The following is a 13,842-nucleotide window of genomic DNA, read 5'->3' as shown; positions in this document are numbered from 1 at the left end:
AGATAGGAAATAGGTGAGAAGTCACGTGAATGGGAGGGTGGGGACACAAGAGACAGCATGAGGGCTTGTTAAATCTGCCTCATCTCATATGAACCAATGATCTCCTATCTCCCACGTGACACCCATGTCCCACATCTCCTCGTATTTCCTCCATTCTCACCCTTTTTTATTCCCCTTCACTCACTCCCATTGCTCTCTCATCATGCATCATATCTCATCCTTCTTTCTTTCTATCTCTCTCTCTCTCTCTCTCTTTTGCCAAGTACTTAGATCATATCATGGGGGAGTCTTCAGCTTCATACATCCGCACGGTAAGTCTTTTTATCATTAATATTTATATATTATTCTCTTTAATCACTAGCATGTGTTCGTTTGTAAACTTTGTGATGATATATATATATATATATATATATAAAGGTGCAACACTTGATAGAGAAGTGCCTTATCTTCAACATGACCAAAGAGGAGTGCATGGATGCTCTCTCTAAACATGCAAACATAAAGCCTGTTATCACTTCCACTGGTTTGCCAACTTCTTTATCTTATCTCTCTTTCTCTTTTTATCTCTTTTTATCTCTGTCTCTCTGTGTGTGTGTAACTTTGCACTTGTTTGTATATATATATGTTATATAGTTTGGAAGGAGTTGGAGAAGGAGAACAAAGAGTTCTTTGAAACATACGCACGTGAGAGAGAGGAGAGAATAACAGAGATGGAAACCATGCAGAGGATCCAGAAGATGCTAGAAGAAACAGCAGCAAGAGACGCCGACAACGAGGGATGATGAGCTCGTCAGATCTCCACCGTCCGTTTTGATCATCATCGTCTAAAAGCAGTCTCAGTAGTCAGGACAACGGGCGGATGTATATAACTAATAATAATAATAATAATAGTGTATATATATATATGTACAGGTGGCAGCATGGGGAGGGGTGGTGATGGAGTGATGACGTGTAAATATTTATAGTGATTTTACACGTGGAGGGATCTGGGGTGACACCATTGCATTGAGATTGGGACTTGTTTGTGGTGAGAGAGACATAAACGGTTGGTGAAGGATGTCTGGTTATGGGAATGGGACTTCCATCGTTGTTGCATATTTGATTGAGAGATGGAATGCATTGAATAAGTTACTATGTTAGTCGGCGTGGGACGCCATCCTATTTCTCGCACGTGAGACGTGCCCACCTTTGAGTACTCTTTTTAGATATTTGTCCAATTCGTCTTGTTAATTTTTTCTTAATTGACATATTTGTGAATTAATTAATATACCAATATATATATATATGTTCCCTGTTTTAATTAGTTGTTGAACTAAATCAAGATTTTTTTTTTTTAAAAAAAAATTTGGTAAGATTGCCATACAAGATAATAGCCGCTATATTCAAACACAAAATAAAAAGGAGAATGAAAAATAATAGAATATGAGTTTAAAGAGGTCTCATAGTTTGGGTAATAAGGGTTAGAATTAATTATGTTTAATTTTTTTTGCAATCCTAGTAATTTCATTGAAATGTTAATTAGTAATGTTGTAAAGTACAAAGGCTATCACTGCCCTCAGTAGTAAGAGTTTTTCATTTTTTCCTATATTTTTGTTTTGAAATTAAAGTGTGTTGTTTGTCAAATATTGATAATTTCGTTTCGCCAATTGAAATCTTGCACAATTTAAACAATTTTCCATAACCTTTCCTGTATCCTTCATATATATCATATTTATATAAATTTTCAATAATATATGATAATGTTTTTTTGTTTTTATCTAACAAAGAAATACCTACCACAAAATTTTCACCCATTAAGCTTTGGTAAATAGATCTTAAGTTTGCAATATCTTTTATCGATGTCAATCACGTGATAGATGTAGAAAATTTGCACTTCACCATCGTCTTCATAATATATTCACTTTAGTATATATTGGTTTAGTAATAACTATAAATCGAATGGTGATGGGATTAAGGTAAATGAATAATGGAACAATGATCCGTATTTGAGGTTCCAAAATCCACAGCTTTAGTGGAGTAACCTTACTTGACATGGCATTATCAATGGCCTCTATATTTCAAATATTACAATATGTTACCAACAAAGGTTGTTCCATATGATAGATAGAGCCTTGGGTCATTTAATCAAACGATTCAAGTTTGAATATTTGTGGATGTAAAAAATCTAATTGAAGAGATCTACCTCTGTAATAAATTCTCAGTAACCTCACCCCACGGGATATAAGTTACTAATGGTCAAAAGGCCAAAATATATATATATATATATATAATGTTTATGAAATCAGTACTGTTGTCATTAACCGCAAGGCTCAATAATAAATTTCGGCCACAAAAGTGAGCCCATAATAAGTTGGACCAAGCCCAATAGAGAGGTCTATCTAGACATCACAATTGGGCCAAGTTCGCAATCAAAGTCCTAAAGGCCCAACTGGGAAGGCTCGAGAGGGTTTCGGGAAGGGTTTTAGGGTGAGCTAAACGAGAAGAAAACAAAGAGAAGAAGACGAGCCGAAGAAGAAGAGGAAGTGAGCTCTGGCAATGGCCATGGAATCCGCCGTCAAACTCCACAATCCTCTCCTTCTCCCTCTCCTCCCTCGCCCTTCCTCCCTCTCTAGACCCTTCTCCTTCTCCTCCTCTTCCTCCTCCTCTCCTCGCAAACCCCTCCTTCTCCGCGCCTCTCACCATCCCTCCCCATCCACTCCCATTTCCAAAGCCCTCCAAACAATCTCAATCTCCGCCGCCGCCACCGTCGCTGCCGCCGCCGCCCTCCTCCTTGCCCGTCCTCATCGTTCCCCTTTTGCTTCCCTCTCCGCCACCACCGTCCAGTCCGAACCCCAGCCTCAGACCCAGCCCCAGCCCGAATTCACTCTCCCTGAAGCCCTAGCTGATGAGGATAAGGAGCAAGCCCTTGAAAACCACCTTGCTTCCTACCCCGACGACGTGAAATCGCTTCGCGCACTCATGGAGATCAAGGTCAGGTTCCGGAAGCTCCCTGATGCCGTTGCCGTTGCTGACAGGCTCATCCTACTCGAGCCTGGCGATGCTGATCTCCCCCTGCTTCGATCCCACTTCCTCTTCTATAATGGGGATGTTGAGGTCGCGAAGGAGGGATTCGAGGGTGTCCTCTCTACTGATCCCTTTGTCGTCGAGGCGTACCATGGGTTGGTAATGGCTGCGTCCAAGAACGAAGATGAGCTTGATGGCATTTTGAATAGAGTTGAGGAGATGATGGAGAAGTGCAAGAAGGATAATAGGAAGGTGGAGCTGAGGGATTTCAAGCTGCTGAAGGCTCAGGTGAAGGTGATACAGGGGGACTATGAAGAGGCGCTGGAGATATATGAGGGCTTGGTGAAGGAGGAGCCTAGAGATTTCCGGCCTTATCTTTGCCAAGGTATTATATATACTCTGTTGAGGAAGAAGGAAGAGGCAATGAAGCAATTTGATAAGTACCGGAGGCTTGTGCCAAGGGGGCATCCATATGCCAAGTACTTTGAAGAGAATATGGTAGCCATGGGTGCTATGATGGAAAACAAGACCAAAGCTTCTAACTAAAAATAAGGTAACAATGGCTCCTATATTTTTAGGGAATAATTTGGAAGGTTTTATTCAATGTTGCACCTGAAAGTTGAATTTTTGTTTTTGGTTTTTTGGTGGATAAATTTGCTCTCGAGATTATATAGGCAGCTGAAGTTGTTAACTTGTTCTAGACTTTCAGTTCTTAGAAGAGGAGAGTGTTGCCTGCAACTTCTTTTCGAGCAGTGTTCTTTATTTGTTAATTTATGGACATTGTCATATCCTATTAGTTTGTTAGTCGATATCGGTGGTTTTATTTATTTATTTTTTCATTGGTTGTCGTCTTTCAATAGTTTTTATAAGTTTTTCTATGGCCTCTGGTTGTTGTTTACAAAATCTGTTCTCCTTGTGGTTAATAATTTCAACGAAGGTATGTTTAATTCCTGTAATTAGAGCTTCAAAAGATGCTTGACAGCATATTCCACTGATAAATGAAGCGACATGTGTCCATACACTAACATATGATGTAATGAGATAAATGAGACATGCATGTCCAAACTTGAATGGTTCTTGGGAGCGTCACATAATTATCCTGTTTGTTTATCTGAGCTGATTTTATGATTACATCCAAGCTATTAGTCTAGTAAGTTGATCCTTGATTTTGCGCAGTTTTAGTTTAAGCTGCTTAGCCAGAGAATGTATGACACTATGACTAGCGCTTTTAATATGCATGCTTGCCAGCAAATTAGTTATAGGAAGGTAAAACACACAAATAAATTATTTAGGAGAATTCAGTTGGATACTATAAAACTTCAATTGGCATACCACAAGTGTTTCCATTTCGAAATTGCACAGGGATGATGATATTTTATTTAAAATGTTGTAAATTACTGGACTATGGGCCCATTAATGCAACAAGATATCAGGCCTGCAGTTGATCTACAAGATTGAACTTGTTGTCAGTTGTCTTGTTATGACAACCTAAGTGGAGTTTGCACACTAGAAATGAATGAGAAAAATCGAACTAAATCTTGTTGCTGACAATTGACTAGTTCACCATGAGTTTCTGTAATAAAGCAAGTCATATATATTCAACAAGAATAAATTCAAGACTTAATAATGAGTTACCCAGCTCAATAGATTTTCCTTATGAATCTTTTAGTGCTTCTAACCAAGACCAAGATCTCGATCTTCTTTTATGTCCTTTATTCAGACTAAATAAGACCTAATCCTAAAATGTATTTTTAGACTTGGCTACTCTCAAAGGGGATGCTCATTCAAAACTGTGTTTTCTCTTGAAGTATGTTTAGGTTTTTTTGTCATGCCAGTGGAACTATTTGTGTTCACATCGGTTACCAGATCTTTTATTATCAAGAATAACTATCTGGACTGCATTAGTGTGAAACGAATGTTTGAAGAACTTAGCAGCGGTTGTTTGTATTAGATCATGCTTTCTTAATTTATAGCCTAATTTGGTTGCTTTGTTCTTGAATTCTCGCAAGTGTTTTAAACCTTGTGTTTTTTTTATGAGTTAGAAGTACCACTTTTGATTGGGTAGCTCTATCAAGAAGAATTGTGCCTGAGAATTAGTGTGAAATGAATACATTGAAGCTCTTAGCTTTTTCTAAAGCATTTCTTTGTATTAGATCTTGCCTTCTTAATTTATAGATTTATTGGTTGCTTTGTTGGTGAACTCTTGATTATTTAAAACCATTCATTTTCTGTTAGTGAGTTTTGCCACTGATGGCTGTCTAGCACCCATCAAGGAGAATTTTGTTGAGAATTAGTTTGTGGAATCTGGACTCCATTTTTGTGAACTAAGCATTTGTTTGTAGTAGACAACGCCAAGTTTTAATTTATAGCCTAAAACTGGTCGCCTTGTTCTTGAATTCTCAAGTGTTTGAAACCATTGGGTGTCAAACATGCCAAGTGATGTCCGAAAGGATCCTTATCCATATATATTACTACAATGCATCTGTGGACGTTTTTGGGTCTGCATATAGTGACACTGATGAATGACTATGGAAAAACACATACAAGTACCTATGTTCATCATATTGTTCATTTATTTTCTTTCCATTTTCTATCTTTTAGTGGTTTTTTTTTATCTTCTTTCTGAAGGACTCTGCTAGTGGAAGCAGAAACAGGTAAATAATAATGGCATGGGTTATGCTGTCAACAGATCTTTGATTAAGAAGTGCTCTGTGCAACAGGAACATCACATCTAGTGAATAATGTTTGCTCATGCTGTTGGTTTGGACACTTGTTCTCTGCCTCAGTGTAGGATTGATGAATGGGAAAAGGCCCAGTTGGTTTTGTGCTAGATCTTTTTTATTTTTTATTTTTGATGAATGAAGGAGAAGACAACTAAATCAACTAAATCAAAGTACAAAACAGGAGTTACAGGACTAAGTGAAAAAAAAGGGGAAGAAGAAAAGAAAGAAAACAGCAAAAAGAACAAACAGGTCTAGAACTTTAGTTTGTCACGCGTCAAAGCTTTGCTTTGAAATCTTCTTTTATTCTCATGTGTGGGATTACCCAATGACCTCAGCAATCTTATAATTAAATAACAAATTTATTTTAATCAAAATTTAATCAACTTGGTATAATATTTTCTTTTTCCAAAATGGTTTCAAATTTTTTTCAGGTGGCATTCATTTCATCCCATAGTTAATGCAAACAATTATGAACTTTGATTGATAATGATATGAATAGCTTTCAATTCATTGAATAAGAGTTCTATCATATCTCTTAAATATAATTTATAGCTAATCTAATTTTATTACTGTAATAATTATAATGTAATTAAGAATAGTCCTTTAAGTTAACGGTAAGGAAAGCCACCATCCAGTTCTTATCTAGTCTTTCTCCGTAACAATACATAACCGCACCCAAAAAGTCACTTTACACCTAGATTTCGGCCAATCCCAGCGTTGATTTCATTTCTTCGGTTATCGATGACCGTGCGTTCCTTTTCATGGTCCCCAACAAGAGTCCCCTTTTTTTATTATACCACTCGTTTCGTGCTTGTTGGTCTCTTAGAAATAACTCAAGGCCTTCAACGCGGTTTTCAGTTCCCCTCTCTCTCTCTCTCTCTCTCTCTCTCTCTCTCTCGCTTACCAACTCTCCTCTGCCGTGCCAGGGCTTGCCGGCGACCAGGTTCTTCTTTTACTTCTTATCCTCTCATTCTCGGATCTTTTCCTCTCGAAAAGTTGGATTTTTTCTTGTTTTTTAAGTGTATTTTTTGTTGTGATCTTTTGCTGCATTGATTTCAGAGGAAGTGGGTGAGAGAAGATGCCGAATTGGGAGCTCAAGAACTGTTGCAAGCATGATCAAACTGTTTTCCTGGTGATGGTCGGCGTCTTCACCGTTGTCATCCTCGCAGTAGGACTCTTTCTGGTTCTGTTTTTCTGTTCTTTTGGATTTTAGAATTTGAAAAGTGATACTTTTGGGATTATGTATTCATGTTCAATGGGATTGTGTTACTTTTCTTTTAGAATTGGATTTTTGCCCTTTTTATGCTGATTTTATTTGTTTCTAATGTACTTTTAATTTTGCCTTTGAATTGGTTGTAGTTGTGGAGGACGGTGTTGCTGACCCCTTTCAAGCTAATCACAGTGTTTCTTCATGAAACAAGTCATGCTCTTGCTTGTAAACTCACATGTGGTCAGGTGAAGAGTCTCTCATTTGTTTCAAATCCTTCATTGATGCATTTGATTTTTTGTCTATCTGTGTGCTTCCACAGAGATTCACACCTATTGATTGCCTGCTATCAGATTTTACTATCTTCTCATAGCAAATCCTGACATGTTTCCTCTATGATTATGTCTCTGATTAAATATCTAAGCGTGATCTTAATGTTTCTAGTTGATAACTTGATACATTGATATTAGCCATTATTATTTTCAACAATGATATGCGCGGTATTGTGGTATTGGTCTTTCTTGTTTTAGTTATGAAGATAAATTTGTTTTTGTCCAAATTCTTTTATCGATTACTCTTCTTTCTACAAACACACAAGAGAATGGTATATTTATTAGTGTTCGTCCTACAGGTGGAAGGTATCCAGGTTCATGCAAATGAGGGTGGAGTAACACAAACCCGTGGTGGTATCTATTGGGTGATCCTCCCGGCTGGATGTAATTCATCTTCCTCTACTACATGCTATACTAAATGTTTTTTTCTGTAGTTTCAAGATTTTATAGGCCTTTTCTATTACGGATTGCTACAACACGACATATATTTGTTTCATTTACAGATCTTGGCTCATCGTTTTGGGGAATGGTTCTGATACTTGCATCTACCAATCTTCTGACTGCAAGAATCGCTGCTGGTTGTTTTGGCGTAGCTTTGTTTATTGTACTCTTCGTTGCCAAAAATGTAAGCCGTGTTGTGTTTATTGATTTTCTTTATCTTTTAGATATTCTATCCATGTTGCATATGCCTGGTAAAATATTTAGTTGGGCATCTCTTGGATGTAACTTAAGTTTAGCTCTGCATACTCTTGGTTCTTCTAAATCATTTGATTTGCTGATTTGTTGTTTATAAATATGCAGTGGTTGCTCCGAGGGCTTTGTATTGGTAAGCATCTTCCATGATAGACATGTTTTTGTGATTAACTTCATTTACATGCCGCCACATGAACTTGCCATGGCATTAACTTATGATCATCCCAACTGTACAGGTTTCATTATTTTTCTGGCCATCATTTGGGTTTTACAGGAAACAACAACTGTTCGCATACTTCGTTATGTTATTTTATTTATAGGTAATGCTACTATTCACACGTATGACTGTTTTGATATATTCTTATGAATTTCTTTAAAATAAGAATCATAATTTTATGCTTCAATGTGGAATGCAGGTGTGATGAACAGTTTGTTTTCAGTTTATGGTAGGAGCACTACATACAATATCAACTTATTTTTTGTTCAAATTGTTTTATTATTACTTTTTTATAAATCACAAAAGCAAATATATGCCATTGCCCCTCATTAAGTAAATGATAATAAACAATTGGCATTTTAGACATATATGATGATACAATATCCCGAAGAGTCAACTCAAGTGATGCAGAGAAATTCGCTGAGGTCTGCCCTTGCCCTTGCAATGGTGTTGCATGGGGAGTAATTTGGTAAGATTTTACGATATAAATTTGAATTCCATCTGTCAAAATAAGGATGTCACTGTTTATGTAAGCCTTTACATGTATTTTGTCTTTGATTTGCAATTTCTTTTCAGGGGTATGATATCGTTTACATTTCTATGTGGATCCTTGTACCTTGGTCTTGTCATACTGTCATGAGGTAACATTTATTTTCCTTGTAGTAATCCCTTGTTTGATTGAGTAGATTGCTTCCCTGTATTATCGATAATTATTCGATTATAAAGAAAAAATATAGTAGACAATGCAAGCTTCATTCATTTCACAAGTATCGACATTGTTTCTTTCATCACTTAGAGAACATAGAATTAAATGGACTTTGAAGCTGTTGAACAATTAAATCGAGTAGAGTTTGCTATTCTGGCAACTTAAGTGATAAATGACTGTTTTTCTGATCCAACTGTGTTGTTATCCAAAATACGTTAAAGAGGACTGATTTTTTTTAAAAATAATCTGGAGTTAGAGTTTACTCATTCATTATGAAATGTAAATAAAGCATTTCTGATTCATGATCTTTGTTTTGTAACATGTCCAGATTAATTCCAGAGAAGAGAATATCATATTTGCCATGTCATTCCCCAGATGGTTTTTGATGAGCAGCTTTTGTGCGCCATTGGCTGCTCCTAGGTCTTGTTTGTACTCCTTATCATTCTTTTTAGTGATTGTTTGACATTAGATTTTTAGAGAAAATATTGAAATTATCATGATTTATTGGACACCGTAATTCTTTTTCAGAAAAATAAACTTTTTCAGAAAAATAAACATGATATTCTTTGCTTGTTAAAGCTGATGGATGTGCATGCTACATATTCTGTATGTTTGTACAAAAATGATCACCCATAAACAATTAAATAAGCCTATGCACATGAATTCAAATGCATATAATGCAACTCCTTGGGAACTGATTTTGTAAAGCCTAAGTTATACAAGGGAGCCTTCTAGATAGCCTTTATTGGGCATTCTGTGATCTTGATATCTGGAAACACAGTAAATTGTTAGATGTCTAAATCATCATCAGGATCTTCATCTGAATCTGGCTGCTCATCGTCTGAATCGCGAAGATAATGTATTTCGCCATTTCCAGTGCTAGTATCTGTGTTTGTTTTCCCTGTAATAGATGGACCCTTTAGATGAGGGTCCTTCTGTCCCTCGGAAAGGGATTGGCGTCCATCATAGATCTGTATGGTTTCACCATTTCCTGAAAATTTCAACACATCAGCACAATGATTTAAAGGGGGAAAAAGTGGACAGATACAAATGAAATTTGCAGACATAGTTATAAGTCATGTTCGATGCAAAATGTTATCTTAAGCTTTTCTATATATTGCACCAGTAAAGCATATGAAACACCATCAAGCAAGCAGTAAGCACAATTTGTGGTGTCCATGTCAAAGGCAAAGAAAAATCTATTTTGAACTAGTTTTGCAAAAAGAAAAAAACAGTAAGGCCAAGAGATAAATTTATTACTGATGTTGCATCTTATCCCTGGCTGCTTGCGAGTTAAAGTAAGCAAAATGATGAGTCTATGATGAAAACATGTTGGATAATCAAGTCACATGCCATCATACCCTGATGTTCAAATGGAAGCACTACTTTTGCCCTGTCATCCCGCTCTTTTTCTGATAATTGAAGATTGAACTGCACCTGTTGAGGAAAAAAGTGATTTTTTAAAATCTACATGCTATAAGTTGCTGTATACAATTTGCTAGTAATGCATGGGAGTTAGAACAAAAAAGTAATTGGATCTGACCTTTGGTAAAAGGCTTTGATTAACAATTGCATTTTCAGAAGACATCGCCAAAATTTTTATGCCAACTTGTTCTACATGAACCTCCTCAGACTAAGAACAGTTATCCCAATGGAATATGAAACTGTAATCAGTGCTCTACATTAACATACTACATTATAAATGAATAAATGGGAGGAAAAGAAAATGAGTGAGCTTACATGCAATTTTACTCTTCCATTTCGACGCTTCAAATGAACATGCAACTTCCCTCTGTAGGAATTTTGCTCAATATTGTACAGGTTTTCTGAAACTCTTCTTTGTCCCTCATTTGGTTTCATTATTGGCTCTAAATTAGCAGTCATAGTGGATATATATTCAAGAGATGAAGAGACCCTGGGTTCATGAAGGTCGGAATGTATCAACCAAAAGATACATGAAATATTATCTGCAGTTGGCAAAGAACAAAAGTTTCATAGCGCTCCAAAATCCAGAGTAGATGAGCATCATTAAAGTTCCGTAACCCATCTCAGACTCAACTCCAACCAGTTATGATCTAATTATAAGAGCCCAAAGTTGATGAAAGTCAATGAATCCAATTTTCTCACATTTCAGCATTAAGAGCAATGGAAAAAAAATCAAGCATAGACTATTTTTTATAAAGAAACATCCAGAAACACAGATAAACTATTGGACATAAAGCAGCAGCAAGAATCTAGATAATAATGCATGGCTGACCAACATTCATCATTGTCCCGGGTTGCATGGTAGGTTGCAACTACCTCTCTTGAACTATCACATTCATCAAGCCAACAAACCTATTGGGCCCATAGAGCCTCTACTTGCCCATAGGGGTCATACACCGACCCATCATTCAGACTTATTGTTTCAAATTGAGGTTCAATTGATGATTGAAACCAATAACTTTTTGATTAAAAGGAAGAGATTTTCAAAATTATAATAATCCTAAAGTTAACATATAAATATATGCAAGAAGTTGAATAAAAATCTTCAAAACAATGGGCACATACCATGACTTCGAAGGTTACTAATTAATCTGGCAACCGACTGAAGTGAAGCATGTCGTAGCATATCACTAACCTGAAACGATAAAAGAATTAAGATTACCTTAACATACAACAAAAGAGGGACGTGCAAATATACACATACTACTTACAGAGTCAATGGCAACAGCAAACTTCTCTTTGCCATGCCCCACAAGTCCTGCAATTAAGAGCAAAAAAGAACTAAGAAAATTAGAAAGCAAACATAAGAAACAATGCGCCATGATCCCCAAACATAAATCCCAACACACAAATTGCTACCTTGTCCGAGCTCAAGAATCAAAGATAGCAATTTGGAGATATCCTTCACAGACTTAAAGACAGAGGATAGACTCTTAGCCGAGTTTTGCGCACTATTGGCGGATTTGAGAAGCCGGTCCTTCCAACCCAGAGGGTCAGAGTGGCAGTCCAAAACCAACAGCCTGACGCCATTAACGCATGAGAAATACATAGCTAATCATTAATACACATAAGGAAAAAAAGAAGCATACTAACTTTTTTTATCAAACAAAGAGGGATCAACGCCACTACTCTTAAGCAAATCGAAGTAGAAAGACGGGCTCCGGCGATATGCGACAAGAACCAGAGCACTGTATCAGAAGAGCAGCAATCAGAATACTAACAAAACAAGAGAAAAAGAAGTGAATTCACAGCGAATAATACTGACCGAGCTTGAGATTTCGAAGCAGCGATGTTAGAGGCGAGCGAGTAGAGGAAGTGATGAAAGACATGGGATCCGAGAGGACTATGAAGTGTATCGCTGATGGAGAGGGCGGGGGCGTGCTCTCCTTCGAGAGATCCATCTCTCAACGATCGGCACACTGACTCCGCCATTGCTCTTCTCTAAAGCCCTAGTGGGAAACTCGCGTCTGGGAAACGCGGGGTCCTCATGGCTTCACCATTCATTAGCGGATGCGGATTCGGGTACAGAATCCATCACCCGAAACATCCAAAATCCGCTAAGTCAACAAATAATTTGAGGCCTAATTTCAATTAATTATTAATCCATAAATTTTAAATTTTATCGGATGATTGATGTTATTATGCGTTAGTGAATTCATTTCACATAAGACTAGCACTTAGTCTTGATGATGGTAACGAGTGCAGCCCTGATGATGGTCCTCATATTTTTACCGGTCAATATATAAGGGTGTTTTATTTATTTATTTTTCCCCTGTTATATCCATCATTAGAAGATATTTTTTATATTTTTTATCTCATGTACTGTTTTTATTCTGTACCCTCTGTTTTTTTTTAAAAAAAATTCTAATGGATTCGGATTTTATATATTTTGTGAAAAAAAAAATTGTTTCACATATTACTTCAACACTAGTTAAACCGGAATATTGACAAAATTATATAATATATAACTTAGCAAAAAATAATAAAATAAAATTCAGTGATGCAGACCGTTGGCACAAGCAAGATGTGATTCTTGACAAAGGTAATGCACAAACAAAATTTCAATAGTAACAAAGCTTATAAATAAAGCAACCATATGACGAAAAAGTACAACTTGAGGAAGTTAATTAAGAGTTGTTTTTTTCAAAAAACAAATTATATTATATACACAAATTGCACATAAACAAACTGGACAAAGATTATTGTCTATACATTTATAGATATTAATATATAATTTGAATTAATAATTAAATTAGTGGCATGTGCTGATAGTAATGCAATAGTAGTATGGAGATTAATAAAAGGGCAGGCAGAAGGAGACAATAGCATAAACGCGGCACGAGGCAGGCAAACAACCACTGAATAAGACACGCACGGGAGATATTCGAGTTTCCAGCCAGCATCGCGCGCACTCATCGCGCGCTGACCGAGCGCGCGCCCTGAATCCGTGATTCCCTTTGCGACAAATTCAGGCCCTGTTCCCCAGCCGCAACTTGCACAATTTCTGTTTTAGATTCAGATCTTTGATCTTCCCCTTTTTTTTATTATTTTTTAAATAATAATAATAATAATGTCTGATTAATTTTTGTTAGAGAAATTAACTCACATGTAATGTTGTAGTCCATACTTAAGCATCATAAAAATATGCACTTGTCACCATTTAAAAAAATAGATAAAATATCTTAAAAATAACTAGATTTTTTATTATATTTATTTTTTTAAGTATGTATAATTTCTGTTTGATATGATATCTAATTTGAACCGTGACTAATTTATATGTCAAAACACATCAACACTTAGAATAAAAAATTAAAACCTTTTACTTTTGAATTAAGAAATAAAAAAAGTACTAATTATCGTATTAGAAGGATTAGCACAACTTCTCTGTTTTAATGTTTTTCAAACAAATGATTCAAAATAAATAATCAAAATTTTAATAATTTACACTAATTCCTAGAATAAATCATAGAATAAAA

The 13,842-nt window shown here is 36.2% G+C and overlaps 4 protein-coding genes across 4 annotated transcripts; 3 read left to right on the top strand and 1 right to left on the bottom strand.

The window, feature by feature from the left end:
* The first annotated feature begins 192 nt into the window (after positions 1–192).
* Positions 193–1,261, top strand: LOC120281965. Its single transcript, XM_039288659.1, has 3 exons — positions 193–311; positions 418–523; positions 634–1,261. The coding sequence occupies exons 1-3, from the start codon at positions 279–281 to the stop codon at positions 780–782; spliced, it is 288 nt and encodes a 95-aa protein (XP_039144593.1). The 5' UTR covers positions 193–278; the 3' UTR covers positions 783–1,261.
* A 1,202-nt stretch (positions 1,262–2,463) lies between these two features.
* On the top strand, positions 2,464–3,844 carry LOC120281698 (protein SLOW GREEN 1, chloroplastic-like). The gene has a single exon (XM_039288399.1). The coding sequence runs from the start codon at positions 2,536–2,538 to the stop codon at positions 3,547–3,549; it is 1,014 nt and encodes a 337-aa protein (XP_039144333.1). The 5' UTR covers positions 2,464–2,535; the 3' UTR covers positions 3,550–3,844.
* Positions 3,845–6,560: 2,716 nt separating this feature from the next.
* On the top strand, positions 6,561–9,398 carry LOC120282321. Its single transcript, XM_039289115.1, has 11 exons — positions 6,561–6,669; positions 6,786–6,894; positions 7,086–7,181; positions 7,565–7,649; positions 7,769–7,890; positions 8,067–8,091; positions 8,195–8,278; positions 8,375–8,404; positions 8,539–8,644; positions 8,752–8,816; positions 9,210–9,398. Exons 2-10 carry the CDS (start codon positions 6,805–6,807, stop codon positions 8,813–8,815), a joined length of 702 nt encoding a protein of 233 aa, XP_039145049.1. The 5' UTR covers positions 6,561–6,669; positions 6,786–6,804; the 3' UTR covers position 8,816; positions 9,210–9,398.
* Positions 9,399–9,419: 21 nt separating this feature from the next.
* On the bottom strand, positions 9,420–12,365 carry LOC120282320 (elongator complex protein 5). The gene is made up of 9 exons (XM_039289114.1): positions 12,132–12,365; positions 11,962–12,054; positions 11,726–11,886; positions 11,578–11,624; positions 11,432–11,501; positions 10,622–10,848; positions 10,425–10,514; positions 10,243–10,318; positions 9,420–9,872 (listed from the first exon to the last, which is right to left on the bottom strand). Exons 1-9 carry the CDS (start codon positions 12,296–12,298, stop codon positions 9,670–9,672), a joined length of 1,134 nt encoding a protein of 377 aa, XP_039145048.1. The 5' UTR covers positions 12,299–12,365; the 3' UTR covers positions 9,420–9,669.
* Positions 12,366–13,842: the final 1,477 nt, after the last annotated feature.

Source organism: Dioscorea cayenensis, chromosome 18 (assembly GCF_009730915.1).
Source record: "Dioscorea cayenensis subsp. rotundata cultivar TDr96_F1 chromosome 18, TDr96_F1_v2_PseudoChromosome.rev07_lg8_w22 25.fasta, whole genome shotgun sequence".
NCBI classification, from domain to species: domain Eukaryota; kingdom Viridiplantae; phylum Streptophyta; class Magnoliopsida; order Dioscoreales; family Dioscoreaceae; genus Dioscorea; species Dioscorea cayenensis.
Note: the sequence above shows the minus strand (reverse complement) of the source record. Positions and strands in the feature narration are given on the sequence as shown.

Excerpts from the sequence above, each read along its gene's own strand:
- LOC120281965 (XM_039288659.1), top strand. The coding sequence starts at position 279 with ATGGGGGAGTCTTCAGCTTCATACATCCGCACG. Across the intron at positions 312-417 it reads CAGCTTCATACATCCGCACG|GTGCAACACTTGATAGAGAA; the intron begins GTAAGTCTTTTT and ends ATATATATAAAG. Across the intron at positions 524-633 it reads GCCTGTTATCACTTCCACTG|TTTGGAAGGAGTTGGAGAAG; the intron begins GTTTGCCAACTT and ends TATGTTATATAG.
- LOC120281698 (XM_039288399.1), top strand. The coding sequence starts at position 2,536 with ATGGCCATGGAATCCGCCGTCAAACTCCACAATCCTCTCCTTCTCCCT.
- LOC120282321 (XM_039289115.1), top strand. The coding sequence starts at position 6,805 with ATGCCGAATTGGGAGCTCAAGAACTGTTGCAAGCATGATCAAACTGTT. Across the intron at positions 7,650-7,768 it reads GGTGATCCTCCCGGCTGGAT|ATCTTGGCTCATCGTTTTGG; the intron begins GTAATTCATCTT and ends TTTCATTTACAG. Across the intron at positions 8,405-8,538 it reads CAGTTTGTTTTCAGTTTATG|ACATATATGATGATACAATA; the intron begins GTAGGAGCACTA and ends TTGGCATTTTAG.
- LOC120282320 (XM_039289114.1), bottom strand. The coding sequence starts at position 12,298 with ATGGCGGAGTCAGTGTGCCGATCGTTGAGAGATGGATCTCTCGAAGGA. Across the intron at positions 11,625-11,725 it reads GATTCTTGAGCTCGGACAAG|GACTTGTGGGGCATGGCAAA; the intron begins GTAGCAATTTGT and ends TCTTAATTGCAG. Across the intron at positions 9,873-10,242 it reads GCTTCCATTTGAACATCAGG|GAAATGGTGAAACCATACAG; the intron begins GTATGATGGCAT and ends TGAAATTTTCAG.